Raw genomic sequence first — 19,467 nt, forward strand, 5'->3', positions numbered from 1 at the left:
TAATAATAATAATAATAATAAACCTATGTATCTGAAAGCTAATAATTAGTAAACCCCGTTTGTTGAACACGTAACACAGTGAACGGTTAAAATGTATTGTTTTACTGTATCTGTTTATCTATTAATTTGTTTTGATTTTTGATTGACATATAAGGGTATATTTTTATTTTTATCGTTTTAATTATAATCTTGTAATTTGTCAGTGTTATGTTATGTTGGGTGTAAAATAAACCCGAAGGAATGCAGCAGTCTTGAGTATTTGCTTGTAAAATGAGCTAGCTAGTAATTTTGCTTACAACGTGCCTCTGAAACTGATCTATTGTATATTCTTAAATCAGATTGTCTATACAGGTATTTCATTAATGGTCTTTAACGTGGATGTATCTATATTATGCAACAGTAATGTATGCTAGCTGTTTTATTCAAAACACGCACAAAGATAGATCACTGTAACCAATGTTAGGCCGGGGAGGGACTGTCAACAAATTCCTTTCAGTAAAACCGCTGTACACAATTTGTATAGCGATTCTCCCGATCAGCTACTGTATATTTAAGTACATGTATTGTTTCGTATCATTATCACTGTACGTCGTTTTATTGTTAGCACATCTTTAATAAATACACACGGTTCCTAAAGTGGACAGAACTACAGTTGCATAATGCTGCCGTATTGCTTGTATCCCTAACAAGATCGCAAAAATGACAATACGTTTCAGTTGTGACGGTTTAGATAATTCAACTGATCAGTAAATTGAATATGAAGTACACAGCCGCCATATTAAAATACTTGATATTTGTATATGAAATCTCAGAAAATCAAATTAATTGTATTTCAGACATATTTGGAATGCATTTTATTGTTGGAATAATTTTGTTTGTTGGCTGATCATTGATCATTGTTGGCTGCTTTTTCCGGGTGCCTGTCTTTTCACGTTCTAAACAGGCTCCTTTCTCGGGTTTATTGGCTTATAAGAGAAGGTGACCCTCTAGTTCAGCTGGTTGGGGTTCTTGGCTATTTGTTCTTGGTAAAATAAGCCTCTAGTCTGATATATTATTATTTATAAACCAGAATTGCAGGGTTGTTCCTAATAGTAATTCATGCTTTCTGTTTTGAAAAAAAATTATTAAAAAGCTAATTCTGTTATATATATATATATATATATATATATATATATATATATATATATATATATATATATATATATATGTATATATATATATATATATATATATATATATATATATATATGTATATATATATATATATATATATATATATATATATATATATATATATATATATGTATATGTATATATATATGAGATTTATATGTATACATTCCATGGAATAAAAATACATTCCTGGTCAACCAATTAAAACAAAAACAAAAGAAGAAAAAAGGTAAGATGCATAACTTTCTTGGGCACTTGTTATTGTGCACAACAAACTTCCAATTGAAGACTATACGCATTCAGTACAAGTACACAGTGATACTGGAGAACTTTGACCTATTGAGACACTGTTGGAACAAAGTATAACATCTAAGCAATAGGTGTCTTGCTTGCAAGCTATCTTACCCTCCCTGTCAGTCAATCAGCTTGTGATCCGTGCATTGAGAATGAAAGATAAACAGATACCTCAGTTGCCCTTTTGATTACGGTGGCTGCAAGCATTATCAAAAGACTCCTGTTCTCTAAGGCTTCTCACATTGATTTGTGACATATTGTCCGTCCCTGGTGGCGACAATTGTTCACACATTAAAATTGACTGGGATGTTACAATCTGGCGTTCAGTTTGGTACACGTGACCAGCAGGCCACTGGGTAATAGAAACAGAGGGGTCCAAAAAAAACCAAACTTGATTTTGTAATATTTCTGTATTTATAGCTACCACTGTGGGAATGCTGCAGTCACTTGCTTTCAAATCCTTTTTGTATGAAAAAGCATTATATGAATGTGTTTATTAATTAATTGCTCAGTTGTTTTCTGAATCCATTACTGAATTAAATAGCAAGTTTAAATTCCAAAAGGTCAGTTGGATGTTGTGAACGATTAATTTCCACGATTAACTTTCACTTGGGAGTGTTTGTAATGAGAACTTGTACAAGGTATTGTTATACTTAGTTTTGCTTTTACAAGCAGCATTCCAGTTGAAAGATCAGTTTTATCGTTTTAATATGAAACTTGGCATTTTGTTTTGTAAAATAACATACCATTTGTCATAATCCGGATTGGGTACACACAGGTTTAACTAACCTTCCCTCTCTTTCCGTTAGTAAATGTTGAAGATGACCACTCCCAACGACCTCAAGTCACCTTGTGTGCCGAGGAACGGCTTGGTCAAGCTTCCTGCCCAGCCCAATGGTCTTGGCTTGGCCAGCATCACAAAAGGGACCCCAGCGATCAAAAACCGCCTGTGCCAGTCCTCCTCTGTGCCCACCATCCTGCTTCCGGCCAGCCTGCCGTGCCACATGGAGCCCCTGCCCACCGCTGCATCCCTCCTGGCGGGTGACCCAGACGATGGCTCCCCCACCTCTGATGAGCCCCCTCGCAGGAAGCTTTCCAAGCCCTCTCTGGAGCGACAGCTGGTGCTGGATGAGAAGGTTCTCAACCGGCTGCTCTGGTACTTCACCACGGTGGAGAAGTGCATCCTGGCCCAGGTGTGTAAGACCTGGAGGAAGGTTCTCTACCAGCCCAAGTTCTGGGAAGGGGTGACGCCCATCCTGCATGCCAAGGAGCTCTACAGCCTCCTGCCCGGCGTCGAGAAGCAGTTTGTCAACCTGCAAGCCTTCGCCCTGCGCGGGTTCCACTCCTTCTGCCTGGTGGGGGTCTCGGACTTGGACATTTGCGAGTTCATTGACAACTACCCACTCTCCAAGAAGGGAGTCAGGTCCGTCAGTCTGAAACGGTCAACCATAACCGACGCTGGCTTAGAGGTAAGGTTTTGTGTATTTTGTTTTATTATTATTTTTAACCCATCATGGTAGATGCAAAAAAATGGTGAAGACAACCAAAATATCTCAAACAACTTAAAGGCTTTGCTTAGCAAACCTATGCCTAGAGATGCCAAAATACCTGCCTGATACAGGCACACACTGGTATGTGATACCACTATGGCACCACTCATCAGGCTCATACCATTGATCAGGCTCATACCATTGTATTGCATTGCTATTGTATTGCACCGCTTTGCCATTGGTGACAATTTGGCAGTGGCATAAACACAAACACAGGCAGCCTTGCCACATGTACAAACCGGTAAATATCTACACTGAATTCCGGACTGGGCCTATGGTTCCAGAGATGACAATACCACTCCTATTGCAAAGGTGTTCACCCATTCCAGGTTTTACTACGAGCTTGGTTAGCTACAGTGTATAGGTAACTAGATCAGGGGCTTGTTTCTATATCGCAAATTCGTAAGTGCAAATACAAAAGTCTTACGACAAGTTATCACCTCCAATTTGGAACACTTCTTACGCGTTTTGATATTCCATTTGAATCAAACTTGTTTTTGAATTGAAATATGAAAGGTAGGGTTGGAAATGCCTCACTCATTCTATATGGGAAAGTAAATGGAATAGGCAAAATGGGGAAAATGTTCTCTGAAAGATATTGGAAATCGAATTGCTTAATTATAAAAATAGTAAGGTACACATATTATTTTTTAGGATTTTAATGCTGATACGCTGTGGAGGTTTCGGATGATCCCCGGAGTCAACAAGAATCTTAATTTTGTTGTGTTTCACCTTATTGTATTTTAATTTGAATGAGTAATAAAGTATCTTAAAGTTTTTAAAAAAAGTCAGAAAGGGGATAGCCGCTGTCCCCAACAGCCAGCCATCCCGAAAGCCACCTTCCTCTCCAATGTCTTTAACAGCACAGTTTGTCCAGATGATTACATCGTGGGTAGAGCCCTGGCATTTTGCAACGACATGAGATTATTGTTGCATAGAATCTGCACGTTCATTGAGTGGTACACATAATGATATTCGTCAACACTCAGTGCTTTTATTTGAACATGTGTGCCATCCACAGCTCCAATCACATTGGGAAAACCACAGATGGAATAAAAACCTTTTTTGACTAATTCCCGTATGGACCATGTCATGTATTCAGTGTGGTTTGTAAGGGCAGTAGTTACTTTCTCAATGGAGTGGCATACTGATGCCATGCTCATTGCCGTCCCGTATCACCCAATACGTTTTGGAAGGAACTGCTTGGAAGGAACTGCTGGCAAGGAACTGCTGGCAAGGAAACGTGACGTGAGCTTCTGTAGACGGGGCACCATGTCTCCTTGTTTGTCTGCTCACATATGGTTCAAGTGAAGTGGAGAGTTGATGGATGTCTTCCCTCTTTTAACAGTACTTGGCTATTATATCCTTATTAGACAGCTTGTCAAAGATGTTACGCACACGTCTCTTACTATAATTTGTGTGAGCCAATGTCCTGTCTCTCTCTCTCTCTCTCTCTCTCTCTCTCTCTCTCTCTCTCTCTCTCTCTCTCTCTCTTTCTCTCTATCTCTGTCTCTGTCTCTGTCTTAGATACACAGCATCAACTTGATTTTTAAAAGGGCCAAAATAAGAACTAGGCCAAAACTTGATTTGGGTCACTAAACATGGCTTTCAAAGGGTTGAAAGTTGAAAGCTGTTTCATGTATCCACCTGTGTTGAACCCTTAAAATATAAATAACTTGATTTAGTTACATAAATCAGGTATTAAAAATAATTTTGCACCTTTTGAAAATCAGGCCCTCAGTGAGAATCAGGAGAGATTCACCTTTTGTATTTATGCGATAAAAAAATTTGTTTGCCAATTTAAAATCTGAAAGGTTTTACGAACAAGTTGTGTGAGTGGCATTATATGGAGACGCAACTTCATTCATACTTCACCTTTCGACTTTGTATCTGCCAGATATGCATTCGTATGTATAGAAACGAGCCCCAGGCCTGTCTTATTAAACTCATAGTTAACCCAGGAATGGATCAAACTGCTAAGCAATTGGAGTCTTATTTCCATCGCTGGGTTCTGTGCTGGCTCAATGGAACTGTTTTCTGGCTGAGCAGGGATAGCAGATGTGATCTCAGAGGGCCTTGGACCAGTTCCAGTTTAGTTGCAGAGAGCCTGGTATTAAAACCAGGTTTGGGAGCAGCTGTGATCAGCTATGATCAGCTATTAATACTGTGTTTACCATGCGCAAGGAACAGAGCCTCACAGTTGACATCCTGTTCCTTGGACATAACAGGCATGTATTACTTATTTATACCTGCCATCTTGGATTACAAGATTTTATTGTTGTGTTTTAGTAATCCTTTTTGTGTGCGACAGTAAAGCAAACAAATGAATCCACAGAAGACCTATGTATATTTATCTTTCTACTAAAATGTTATTCTGTAACGTCATGTACTCAATCCTTCTACAGTTTAGTCTTCTCTACACCTACAGTAGTTCTTGACAGGCTGCCTTTTGTTCCAGCCTGTTTAAATTACACTAGGCACATTTGGCTGCAGGTACACCACGCGTCATGAACCCTGTTGTCAGTCTAGAAGCTAAACACTTGTACTATCTAAGCACTGTAGTAGCAGATTCTAGACTGTTCTAGCTTGAAAACATAAAGTTAAAAGCCTCAACTAAGGTTATGTGTAAAAGCAAAGTTATTAAAGACTTTACGTTATAACTAAGCCAAGTTTGAACTTATGCATCAGTAGTTGGCGCAACCAAACCAACCAATCATGTAAAATGAGAGATACTTGGCTTCCTACCACTAAGCCTCTGCATGATGCAGTAGGAAACTCTGAATTGTTTTCATAGTCTTGTTTAGTTGAAAAAGGCTGAAGAAAGGATTGGAATGCCCTGTAAAAAATTTCTCACTGCATCCAAGGCAAAAATATAGATGTGAGAATTGTAGGAGTCAATGAATACACAATAAATGGATCATAGTCCAGGCATAATGGGATAATTCCTCCGCATAATGGGAATACATTGAATATAAATGGGGGAAAAAGCTTTTTTTTAAAAATGCAATTCTCAAATCTGCAAACATAAAAGTGCCTAATTTTGGTTTGAAACTGGAAAATGAATGGTTACCATGCACAGGCATGATGGAAATACTGTACAGTGACAGCATCTGAATTTTTTCTAACTTTTGTGCTAACTCCATGGCCGAACATGTATTTAAGAAAAATAAAACCGTGCTCAGTTGTTCTCGGTGCTGTGAAAGAGCGGGCCGGAAATGTCCGATCCGCACTCCGGTCCATCAACTACCCCTCTCCGCTCCCCCGCTCCATATACAATTGGCTCGCTCCACTCACAATCTCAGTGGTGTATTAATCTCAGGTAATGCTAATGAATCCTCCTACCAAGCAATGAATGATAAACCAATCTGATAGACAGTGCTGGCTCTTGAGGCTGGCTTATACTATACAGTACAATAGCCAGAATTAAGACAGTTTGGTTTAAGACAGTTGCGCAATGCTGAACTACTTCTCGGCTCTTAACAGTGGCTGTTTAAAAAAAAAAAACAAAAAAAAACACACGCTTAACAGAAGCAAGGTGTCTTTTGTTTCCTGTCTTTTTGTTGTGTTTTTTTAAACCGAGGGGCACCTAACCTTGTGGAGGAGCCAGGCGGAGTCACTGTGCTGTTGTGTTTCACATGCTCTTTGTTCCGTTCGATTATGCATCCACCCCACCCCCCACCCAACATCTGTATTGGGTTACCCAGCATTGGAATCCTGTAGTTTCTTTTTTTAAGAGAGTTCCTTCTTAATGGCATATCTATAGTCCTGTCTCTGTAGGTTATTTTGTTGTGGTTGTTTTCTTGAATAACTAGATCTTGTGGAAATGAGTCTTTTTTGAAAGACAAGAACAACGATATCTCAATAATTTTGTACAGTGCCTTTTACAGTTGCAGTGCTGAATGAGGTGGTGTAAGGGAAAGTAAGAACTCGTCTGGCAGTGGTATAATTAATTAATCTTACCAATTATAATTAAGTCCTCAACACTTTACATGCTGAATGGCTTCTATTGTTGAATAGACTTAAAGCAGAGATATTTATTTCCTTTTTAATGCAGGGAAATCTAATGATACATCACAAGCCCTTGTGAAATGTCAAAGCACTGCTGCCCATTGATGCCTTTAAAGTCTCCAAAACTAACAGAAGTAATGCATATAGAGCTACTGATAATACAGAATATACAATATACTGAATAGCTACTAAATTATTGAAAAATATTACTGTATATCAGTTAAATTACATCAGGCTATGCATAACTCCTTTAAAAAAGTGTCTTACCTTAATTTTCTCTTGGCAACAGCAACATTATTTTAACTTATTTACAAAACACAGTCCTGTGTCTTGGTGTCCATTTCTTATATTTCGTTTTGGTTAAGGAACAGGATAGCATGCACATTCTTTGCACTTAGAGGAATGCAGCTTGTTTACAGTCTGCCCAGCCTTGCTGAAAACCCGCTCGCTGGAGATTCACGTTGATGGGATGCTTAAAATGATTCTGGCCAGCGGGCTACTTTTGGAAAGTGATCTTTGTTGTTTCTCCACCTTTCATGTAGTGGTATAAAATGAACCCAAATACCCAAAATGAACCTTATGCTTTTTGAACAAAGTGCGCATGAGCATAGTGAAAACCTCAAGCAGGCAGGGGAAGAAAATACACCGAGAAATGCACTTGGAGAATAATAATGGTTGACATCGCTGTAGGCGACTTTTCTAATTATGATTTTCAAAATCCATTCGCAATTTTGTAGAAAATGTCAGTGTGATTGAGGTTAATTAAATGCTCACGTTTTTATTTAATCATATAAATGTTTGATGTTTTGAATTTAGTGGTCAAGGGTTATGGGTTTGATAAAGCTTCCCAAGAAAATGCTGTCAATGAACAAAATCCTGAACTGCACAATTATCCCTGCTTTTAGCCTGGGGCCTTGCTGTACAACTGATACAGAAACGCTGAAGACAGTAGTCGCTGTCAAAAATGTAGTATTATGGTTTATTAACTAGTATGGAACTTCTAAGTAGGAATGCACTGTAGTAAATATTTAAGACATGTAAACTTACTTGACAGTCATGCAAGATTTTTTTTCTCATTGTTCATTTATAACAAAAATTGTGTAAGAGTACTAGTACTGCTACTGTTTATGTCTAACAGATGAAGTATGTATTTTGTGGCCCACTCTTTTCTAACATACCTGCTGCTTTTGTTTAGTGTTCTGTAAATATGTTAAATCTAGCCGGTATATCCCTGTATATTACCCTATCCAGTCTTGGCTATCTTTCCACTGGCATCCAGTCAAGTACAGGATCGATTTTGAAACTGTGCTCCACATGTGAGAAGCTCTGAGGGGCTTGGGGCCAGACTGTCTAAGCGCCACAGAGTCTCCTAAACCCTGCTTGCTGTGTAAGGTCCCCGGGTGGTGTGGATGATAATAAGGGCTCCCCAACATTCGATTTAATGAACTAATTCATTTGACTGTTTAGTTTGGTATGATTGTGTGATTTCATTTCATTTGTAGAAAACATTCAAGATTTTTTTTTTTTTCTTACTTTTTGGGTTGATGTTGAAATTACTGCATGAGTGGTAATAGACCTTGTACAAAACATACAGAATATTTCAAGGTCCAGTAATGGACCCATGGTTTAACAACTGCCCTTTGAGCAATAACACACAAGCATTTTTTCAATATGTACAATAGCCCTCAAAAGCTCAATCACTCGGGTGTGACTGTTGTGATTTATCAGAGAAATTTACTGAACGCAGTCAAAACTCTTGGTACTCCCTTCTTTCCTGCCTCTCCCGTTTCCCTGCTCCCTTCCCTCCTGCTCAGGTGATGCTAGAGCAGATGCAGGGTCTAATGCACCTGGAGCTGTCCGGCTGCAATGACTTCACAGAAGCGGGGCTGTGGTCCAGCCTGAACGCGCGGCTCACCTCCCTGAGCGTTAGCGACTGCATCAACGTGGCGGACGATGCCATCGCCGCCATCTCGCAGCTCCTGCCCAACCTGTCGGAGCTGAGCCTGCAGGCCTACCACGTGACGGACACGGCCATGGCCTACTTCACTGCCAAGCAGGGCTACACCACCCACACGCTGCGCCTGCACTCCTGCTGGGAGATCACCAACCACGGCGTGGTCAACATGGTGCACAGCCTGCCCAACCTCACCGCCCTCAGCCTGTCCGGTTGCTCCAAAATAACCGATGACGGCGTGGAGCTGGTGGCGGAGAACCTTCGCAAGCTGCGCAGCCTGGACCTGTCCTGGTGCCCCCGAATCACGGACATGGCGCTTGAGTACATCGCCTGTGACCTGCACAAGCTTGAGGAGCTCGTACTGGACAGGTAGGGATGTGTGCCCATCGGTTAATACAGATGAGGTCTCTTAGGACAGACCTGTCCAAGCCTTTTGGCTCAAAGAGCCTTACCGAGTACCAGGGAGTTCTTATACAACACAAAATACCTAACAAACATGCCAAAACAAAGTGTGTGCTACACACTGCAGTTTTTGTTCCCCCTGTTCTATACATAAAGTTTTATGTTTATCTGTTGTCTGTTGCCAACAATTGGTCTGTCTCTGTCTTGGCTAAAATGTCCATATGTCTGCCTAGCTCTTAGTGTATACTGGTCTGTGTCTCTCTGTTAAATGCCATCAGCTGTCGTTCTGTGGGCAGTCCTATACTGTGCCCTTGCCCTCACCTCTGCCGTTCTGCTCTTGCCCGCCCCAGGTGTGTTCGGATCACAGATACAGGACTCGGGTACCTCTCCACCATGTCATCCCTTCGCAGCCTCTACCTGAGATGGTGTTGCCAGGTACGTCAATATGCCTTTTCAGGAGACTTCACGCAGCCAGGTTTGGTATGAGTTACCAGCAGTGTTGCATTTCTGAAAATCGCTTCCCTTTGAAGATGTTATTGTGTGCCTTCACATGTTTCCAGCTGGGGGCAACTTACTGTGTTATAGGGAAAGTCAAATCTGAATTGCATATGCTTAAGGGGTGAAAAAACCAAACTTGAATTTAATCACATTCTGATCAAATTGGTTAATGTTTTTTCCTGTTTCGCTCTCATGAATGAGTAAAAAAATAAATAATGCTGCATGACAAAAATAGATAACACATGTTTTATTTTAAAGGTACAAGATTTCGGTTTACAACACCTCTTTGGAATGAGAAGTTTACGACTCCTGTCCGTAGCAGGTACAGATTAATTAAATGTATTTATTCAAAAAAATGTTCTACCCAATTCCAATTTCACTTCACCTCTGCAACCCACTTACCGATCAGATGGACTGAAGATCAACAGCCACAGTTCCCGCTGTCAACCACCTTGAACAAGTATTTGCAGCAATAGGATGTTTTAGTCTTCTAATCCACACACCATTAAAAAGGGGATTTTTTGTATAGAAAAATAAGTTACTAATAACCTTCCTACATGTGTAAGTACGATTTTTTAAAATGTAATACATTAATGCTTCAATGGAATTGTGTAAGTTTGCTGTTAAAGTCGCTGTTGTTTTTCTTCTTAGGCTGTCCATTGCTGACCACTACAGGGCTGTCCGGCCTTATTCAGCTTCAGGAACTGGAAGAACTGGAACTGACCAACTGCCCAGGGGCCACTCCAGAGCTCTTCAAGTACTATTCGCAGCACCTGCCCCGGTGCATGGTCATTGAGTAGTGAGAGGACGCGGGCGATTGGCCAGAGCACCAAACCTTCTCCTCCAATCAAAACCGAGAGCTGACCAACCTACTTCATGCAGAACTTGGAGAAAAATAAAACAAAACAAAATGAGAAAGCAAGAAAGAACAAAAGAAATACAGAGAGAATGAAAGGCTTGACAAAAAAGGGAAAAAACTTAACAGATGAAAGAGAAAAATGAATATATATATATAAAAAAAAAAGAATTGTAGCTTTGATGTGACGTCATTCAGTGTTTTTACAAAGGGTGCGTGTACAGGTTCCTCCAGTCATCTTGCGTCTTTGTACTAGGCGTCCAATGGAAATTGGCAAAGTGGAAGAGTGAGAGAGACAGGAAGAGGCGTGACTAGGATTCTTTCAGAGTGTTTACGGCATAAAGCATTGGAGTTGGTCATATGCACTCCGGCTACCTTTGGTCCATTGAGATCTTGAAGTTGGCTTCTCCATCTGTCTGTCTGTAAAGAAAAAAAAAAATTACATTTTCTGTCTGAACTGCACGTTTACCCGCTTGTTGTCATGCTTTTTTATTATTCATTTTAAAATGATTTTTTATTAAGGAAATTGAAGTTTGTGGTAAGCAATCATGAGTTTTCAACTTCTCCTGCAAAGGCAGAAATGTAACCCTGTGTGATATGAAGTACATCCCCATTAGTAGCATTGCGAACCAGTAATGTTGTTTGAATGCGAGAAGTTGTGGATGGAGATTCCTTATGTGTTTTATTATCAGGGGTGGGGTTGAGAGGTTGGAGGGATCAAGGGGTAGTTGAGGTGTTCAAAGAGACAGTAATGTATATACAATGGACAATATGCCCAGCTTGGCCTTCCTTTCTATTTATATTGATTTAATTGTGTGAGGTTAAATGGTTTTCGAGGTTACAGATTCCTAGGTGACGGTGTAACTCTGCATCAAATCCCACCTGGTCTCTTCTGATTTGTAGCAAATTGATTTGATTTGATGGTTTTGAGACAAGTGTTTCTGACAAAATAAAATGGACACGGTTCCCTCACACACCAACAGGAAAGCATTTTCCACATTCAGATCCATAACCGTGTAACACCAATAGCAATAGCCATCTCTGTCAATGCTGCTTGGTAACCTACTAACGGCATCGCTTAGGAACTGAAATGCTTTTGAGATAGTGGGCAAGCCTGTATTTTAGTAAGGTGGTGCTTCTTCCTCTTGGCCAATCTGGAGACACAAGGAGATGTCAAGTTCTAAGCCCCACCTTCAAAGGCGGTACTGTGATTTTGGCTTTTAAATCTGTGTTTAATATTTTTTATCAGTGTTTTGAGAGGGATTTGGTAAAAAGATGCTGAGTTGCAGTGCTCTCCTGCTTCACTTTGTCATTTGAGGTTTGACATATGATTTTATATGTCCACAGAGACAGAATCTTGGTTTCACTTCTTACTCAACATTGGCCCCTATACTAACTCCATGCTGGGGCAGTGGTTGAGCTCTGGGACCTAAGTTTCCTTGAAGGTCCTTACCCAACCTTGTTTATCTTCTGAGATCTGACATGAACAATTTCAAAGGCCTCTACCTTTGAGTACAGGGTTGTCATTAACTACAGACGTGCTCAAATTTGTTGGTACCCTTACAGCTCATTGAAATAATGCTTCATTCCTCCTGAAAAGTGATGAAATTAAAAGCTATTTTATCATGTATACTTGCATGCCTTTGGTATGTCATAGAATAAAGCAAAGAAGCTGTGAAAAGAGATGAATTATTGCTTATTCTACAAAGATATTCTAAAATGGCCTGGACACATTTGTTGGTACCCCTTAGAAAAGATAATAAATAATTGGATTATAGTGATATTTCAAACGAATTAGTTTCTTTAATTAGTATCACACATGTCTCCAATCTTGTAATCAGTCATTCAGCCTTTTTAAATGGAGAAAAGTAGTCACTGTGCTGTTTGGTATCATTGTGTGCACCACACTGAACATGGACCAGAGAAAGCAAAGGAGAGAGTTGTCTGAGGAGATCAGAAAGAAAATAATAGACAAGCATGGTAAAGGTAAATGCTACAAGACCATCTCCAAGCAGCTTGATGTTCCTGTGACAACAGTTGCAAATATTAAGAAGTTTAAGGTCCAAGGAACTGTAGCCAAACTCACTGGGCGTGGCTGCAAGAGGAAAATCGACCCCAGAGTGAACAGAAGGATAGTGCGAATGGTAGAAAAAGAACCAAGGATAACTGCCAAAGAGATACAAGCTGAACTCCAAGGTGAAGGTACGTCAGTTTCTGATCGCACCATCCGTCGCTTGTTGAGCAAAAGTGGGCTCCATGGAAGAAGACCCAGGAGGACTCCACTTTTGAAAGAAAAACATAAAAAAGCCAGACTGGAATTTGCTAAAATGCATATTGACAAGCCACAATCCTTCTGGGAGAATGTCCTTTGGACAGATGAGTCAAAACTGGAGCTTTTTGGCAAGTCACATCAGCTCTATGTTCACAGACAAAAAATGAAGCTTTCAAAGAAAAGAACACCATACCTACAGTGAAACATGGAGGAGGCTCGGTTATGTTTTGGGGCTGCTTTGCTGCGCCTGGCACAGGGTGCCTTGAATCTGTGCAGGGCACAATGAAATCTCAAGACTATCAAGGCATTCTGGAGTGAAACGTACTGCCCAGTGTCAGAAAGCTCTGTCTCAGTCGCAGGTCATGGGTCCTCCAACAGGATAATGACCCAAAACACACAGCTAAAAGCACCCAAGAATGGATAAGAACAAAACATTGGACTATTCTGAAGTGGCCTTCTATGAGTCCTGATCTGAATCCTATCGAACATCTATGGAAAGAGCTGAAACTTGCAGTCTGGAGAAGGCACCCATCAAACCTGAGACAGCTGGAGAAGTTTGCTCAGGAAGAGTGGGCCAAACTACCTGTTAACAGGTGCAGAAGTCTCATTGAGAGCTACAGAAAACGTTTGATTGCAGTGATTGCCTCTAAAGGTTGTGCAACAAAATATTAGGTTAGCGGTCCCATCATTTTTGTCCATGCCATTTTCATTTGTTTTCTTATTTACAAAATTATGTTGAATAAAAAATCAAAAGCAAAGTCTGATTTCTATTAAATATGGAATAAACAATGGTGGATGCCAATTACTTTTGTCAGTTTCAAGTTATTTCAGAGAAAATTGTGCATTCTTCGTTTTTTGTGGAGGGGTACCAACAAATTTGAGCACGTCTGTATGTGAATAATTGAAGAAGTGCTCACCTGTAGCCACAGCAGTTGGTAACCGGGGGAGTCTGTGAAAGTGTAAAATTATGGGAGGTTAAAACATTCCAAGAACTACAGAGTGGTCTTGTTTGCAGATGAAGTGAAAAGTAAAATTGGTTTTGGAGGGTCAGTTTTAACACAGATTAAAATACTGTCATCGTTCAATGTTGTTAGCTGCATTTTTATTGTATTTAGAACAATGTTGATTAGGGGTCATTCAGTGAATAACCCCTGGGAGATTAAACAGGGTTTAATTTAGATCACATAGACTTTTCTGTTACACAGTGAGAAAGGACCCCTGTACTTTATATTACAGAGCCTTCCTCACTGGTGTGGATAGTGGTGTGGACCATGAAGGTTAAGGGAAGAGGTTGGATGTTTTGTTCACTCACTTTGCATCCCATCAGCCACTTTCTAGCAACTTGGACAGCTGTTTGCATCAGAATTGCACAGAGTCGTATGTGGGCAAATTTCTAAGTGATAACTGAATTGATAGGTCAGCTTCTGAGATGCTTTTTTTTATGGTATTTATTTGTTTCACTGTTATTTATTTTTACAGGAGTATACAAAAAATGTAAATGTAAAATCTCCAACTGAATCTCAAACTGATTTACAAAATACAAGAAATATTCTTTATATATATATATATATATATATATATATATTAGTCAGTGCCACTTAATCGGGGCACTGAATCTGGATTTTTGCTTAAATGGGACAGAACTCTGGGAGACGGTTCTTCCCAATGCTATGTATGTTGTTTAATTGGGACATCGCTTTGTTGAATTATTTACGATCAGAGATCGCTTTTCAGAGCAAGATGGGTCACGTAATGCAGTGCAGTGATTACGCTTTGGCTTGCATAAACCAGGTTGAACTCTTGAAAAACCTGGAGTCTCCTGTGGTTTCTTAGGCTGCTGTGGCAAAGAAAGTTGGCGTGTCAATGTTGCAAGTGTCTTGTCTTGTGACAAGTGTGGTTTCATTCTATTTCATTTCATTTAGAAATTTTTGTTTCGGAATACAGAAAAAGGGACTCATTTCAAATGATGCATTTAACAATTATTCCTAATGTGCTATCATTAATTTTATTTTCATTTAGAAATAAAAAGGACAGTACAAAATATTTATCTTTTGTGCATGTCATAAATTATGAATACAAGTGTGACCTAAGGTCCTCTCAAATGCCTCGAAGAACGTGTATTGGATGTATAAGGACACCCTGAATGACCTTACTGCATTTATAATCCAGGTCAAACAGTGGATTTGAAAAAGAAAAACCAGAAATCATTTTTTGGGCAAAACCTTTTTTTTTTTTTCATTCAATATCCTTACACCACAAGAGGGAACAAAAAAGTAGTCCCATTTATAAGTTTGAACTGCACATGAAGTAAAGCTGAGTAAATTAATTGAAACATGACTATTTATTTTTGATATGTGTTGAATTGTACATTGCTGTTGAATGTACATTGTTTAAAAACATGTTAAAGATCCACCAGGAGGCTTGTTACACCACAAAGCCCTAGATAATACTGTACGTCTACCCAGACCTTCCTCACCAAGCCTGGAGCCGTTTCGGTTTCAAGGTGTGTGTTTGAGAGGGGTGGCTAATGTGTACAGTGTCTTTTTGTGTTTTTCTGTAGCATATACAAACAGCTAAAATACATTATTTGAAGTGACAAAGTCAGGGTGTATATTGACAGACTATTAAAACATGCTTTCAAAAGTTTTTAACAAATTGATGCAATTGTGTCGCAATTGCCGGCATGTTTAGTACATCTCATAATATTTGAGAACCCTCATTTGCACTGTCATCACCCCCTTTTTGCAAATTTATGCAGGAATGCCCATAATTCCATATTCATTGCAGGCTGAACCGCAAGGAAAACCTGCTGCCGCAAAACATTCCCTGAAAGGTCGCTTGCAGCATTGCGCTTGTTTAGTACATTTCATCCTAGACTTACGACTCGTTAACAACTCATTTACGACAGCCGCAACACTTTAATACATCTACCCCTAAATCCATACACCAAACCTCCCTGAACCTACACAGTAGTGAGTATTATGAGGCCAGACACCACTATTTCTTCACTGCACTAATGTTACTGCAGCCTTCAAGGGTAGGAGCTGGATTAAAATGGCAAAAGCAAACAGCCATAGCAGATCACTGTTCTGCATCGCTTTCAGCACACAACATATGTGGCTGTCAGAAAGCAGTGCTATAATTGTATGTAACAAGGCCTATCTTGTTTGGCCCCTACCCAATATGACTTGAATGTATAAACTGGCTGTTCTGTAATGGGCAGAGCAAATACACTAGGAAACCGTGTAGCACTGACCCATTGTCATTGTAGCCCCACTGCCTCGCCATTCTTAACCCATGATAAAAGGGAATATCATGAAAGTAATTTATTTGTCTGTCTCTCTTGTATATATTTCTTTATTCATCCATTTTATTTATGTATTGGTTGATTAATTGATTTACTTTATTCATGACAATGTATAAGCTAGGTAATTAATAATAATAAAACAGCCCAGCTTTCACACTGTGACGTTTCCATAGGATATTGACACTATCAACTACATAGTGCTTCCGAAGCACATAGCCAGTACTGGGCCATGTATAAAAGCTTCTGTGGAGCTGCAGGACAGGTGATTCTCTAGGGAACCACTGTTATAAATACAGGTACAAGCATACAGTATTTTCTTTTTTTGGTTTGCAATTTCTTTAAAGCAATTAGTTATTACTTGTGGAAATATGGGCACAAACAGTGGTACCAAATGAAAGTTGTTCATCTCCAAAGTGAACTGTTTTTTAATACTTGAATAACTTTTACCTTTGACGTACCTTCTTTGTGTCTGTTTACAGTGTTTTTCTGTAATTTGACCTTTTGTGCTCTATTACTTTTCAGGAAGCTTAGTTGACAGTCCAGTTTTAATGCTTACATTTCCCAAAGATAGTTGTAGCTGTAGGAACATAAGCCTTCCCTACAGTAAAGTTGGTAGTTCTAATTCCCAGGAATTTGGAAGACTAATGTAATTATTCCAAAGGCCAGTTGCCTAGAAGTTATAGATGAAGTACCACTGGCTTCTGGGATATTGAGTTCACCTGACACAAGTGATTACTCACCAATGATATTTATAAAGCAAGAATCTGAACATTCCTAATCTGATTTATACACTTTTCAGTTATTCAAAGGCTACAGTTTATGACGTTCTGATTGTTGCAATATTAAATGGTCCCATTTGACTCTGAATTCCTCTTTTGTACTTCTGTGCAGTTGTGTTTTACTTTTACTAGAAATGTAAAATAATGTAGCTGTTCTGTAGTCTTAATTCTACCAAGATTCATAGGATAGCAAATATAGGGACTTAACTAAAGTAACTATGAGCATGGTACTGTAGTATTCTGAATAAAACGCCCTATTGGGAAAGTGTAAGAATCGATTAGAAATGTGTTTTTTCATCAGGAGGGCATCTGTGCTTGCACCTTATCCATATGGCCACTCGCCAACCATTGCAGCCCTAAACATTAATCAGAATCACTGATGCAGCTGCTGCATTGTTAAGTTTCTTTACAGCAGTGTGTTTTTAATAATAACATGGTTTTGCTGTGGCTGATCAACTGAAAAAATAACAAACAAAGAAAAAAGTTAATCTAGTATAATTTTTTTTAATTTTTATTTTTTTGCACTGGAAATTCACAGGAACTTGTTAATATTTATTACAGAAAGATAAAGTATATAAATATATATAGTAAAATTGATAATGATATTAATAGTGGCATGCGTACTGGTTAAAAATAAACCCGGCTGTGGAGTTCCTGTGTAGCTTATGGTTTCCCCAATTTAAAACAAATTGATTGATGTAGTGAAAAGCATCTTTATTAGCAGCTAATGCCTGAAGAAAGCCATAACCCACTTGGAACTGTTCTGCACTTTCTTTGTGTGTGTGTGTGTCATTTTTGGCATGTATTGGTTTGTTAGAGGATACTGTATTCAACTGTTGTGTGGTTTGTACTGGAAAACTGCATCCTAGTGTAGAAAAGTAGACCACTCTTCTGGATCGTGAGATAGATAGGAGAAGTATGTGTTTTTCTCAGGTGTGGGTTAACCTGTAAAACAGGGCAGCATTACAAGCATAACCCTTACCCAAAAGTACTATGTACTATCTAAGCAGTGCTGCCACTAACCCAGTAATTACATTTTTATTTGACCCCCCCTTTTCTTAAAGTAACTTAAACTTGGCTATTGCTACTAGTGGTAGTACAGCAGAGGAACGGCTGCAGTAACATAGCAGTACTGTTAATGCCTTTTGGTAAGGGAGATGCATGCACAAACCATCATCACATTATTATTACTACATCCCCTGAAACTTGTCAAAGTATTTTGTGTGTGTGTGTGACATATTTGCCTAATGTTGGATGAAAAAGTAACATAATTAAGTTGATACTACCACTGTTATTTGCACCCTGCTTGCAAATACTACACTAAATTGGGTGACCATATGGCTCCTGGCTCACCGGGCCGTTTTATGAACTCATTCTGCAATGCACTCTGGTACTTGTAGTCCTGCATCCTAGTGAACGTGGGGACATGTGGTCCTGGTGACCCTGTTTGTTGCGATGATGTGAATGTTGGAAAATGTTTAAATGTATTTGTGGGATTAATGTAATAACTGCTAACCAATAGAATAAGTCAATGACATTACTGTGGGTTCACAGGGAGTGAGACACACAGCAAAGAAACAGTGGCTTAGAAAGGCTGGTGGCACCACATTACTGTCTCTTGGTGTGTTAATGTCTGTTGTGATGATGCCCAAAATAAGGTAGATGTAGTATGTTATTCAAACTTCTTTACTGGGGAAATGTTTTATGGTACACACCAGCATAAGTTTCTGGTTTTGGAACAGAACTCAAATCGGTATGAATGCCTCTTTAAACAACATCATTTTCTATAGCTTAGGAACAAAAGTAGGTCCTGAAACCGCACACTGATGTGTTTTTTTTTTATTATTATTTTCTTATTTATTTATTTTTTATTTAGATGTGACAAAAGTCATGAATTTTAATATTCCTCCTGTAAATAATGACATTTTCTTTTGAATCTTTTTATTTATCATTTTATCTCATGGCTGCAGTGCCTTGTGAAACAAGCGTTGTCGTTTTGAAATGGTTTGGTTGCAGTCTGCACCGATTTAGTAAAAGTTGTACAAAAAAAGCCATTGTTGTCATGTTTCTTTCCCCTCTCTGTGTCTCCCTGTTTTAATCATTTCTTAGTTTTCAGTATTTATGAATTAAAATGACAGAAAGCTGCTGCATTGAGAGCATGGCTAATTTTTTGGAGAGAATGAATAAAATAATAATTATAACCAAGTTTTTTTTTTCTTTTTTCGGAAGGAGCAGCTTAAGTATTCTCTTTTAGTTCATTGAGTCTTCCCATGAATGCAGTACTATTGGCCATACTTCTGAAATACTGGTTGCTCAATATGGTGGAAGTCACCTAATCACATGATTCATTAGAGACACTGTGATTGGAAGGGAG

General features: G+C 39.1%; 1 protein-coding gene across 2 annotated transcripts in view; it reads left to right on the plus strand.

Moving 5' to 3' along the window:
* The window catches only part of LOC117417951 (F-box/LRR-repeat protein 16-like), a 35,035-nt gene extending 16,246 nt beyond the window's left edge, over positions 1-18,789 (plus strand). For both annotated transcript variants that reach the window (XM_034030388.3, XM_059035604.1), the window contains exons 4-8: positions 2,277-2,936; positions 8,840-9,348; positions 9,732-9,816; positions 10,138-10,201; positions 10,531-18,789. In XM_034030388.3, coding sequence (XP_033886279.1) covers positions 2,280-2,936; positions 8,840-9,348; positions 9,732-9,816; positions 10,138-10,201; positions 10,531-10,679 — 1,464 coding nt within the window. In that variant the 5' untranslated portion in view covers positions 2,277-2,279 and the 3' untranslated portion in view covers positions 10,680-18,789. The remainder of the gene's footprint in view (positions 1-2,276; positions 2,937-8,839; positions 9,349-9,731; positions 9,817-10,137; positions 10,202-10,530) is intronic.
* Positions 18,790-19,467: the final 678 nt, after the last annotated feature.

The sequence above is a fragment of the Acipenser ruthenus genome, chromosome 13 (assembly GCF_902713425.1).
Source record: "Acipenser ruthenus chromosome 13, fAciRut3.2 maternal haplotype, whole genome shotgun sequence".
Lineage (NCBI taxonomy): Eukaryota > Metazoa > Chordata > Actinopteri > Acipenseriformes > Acipenseridae > Acipenser > Acipenser ruthenus.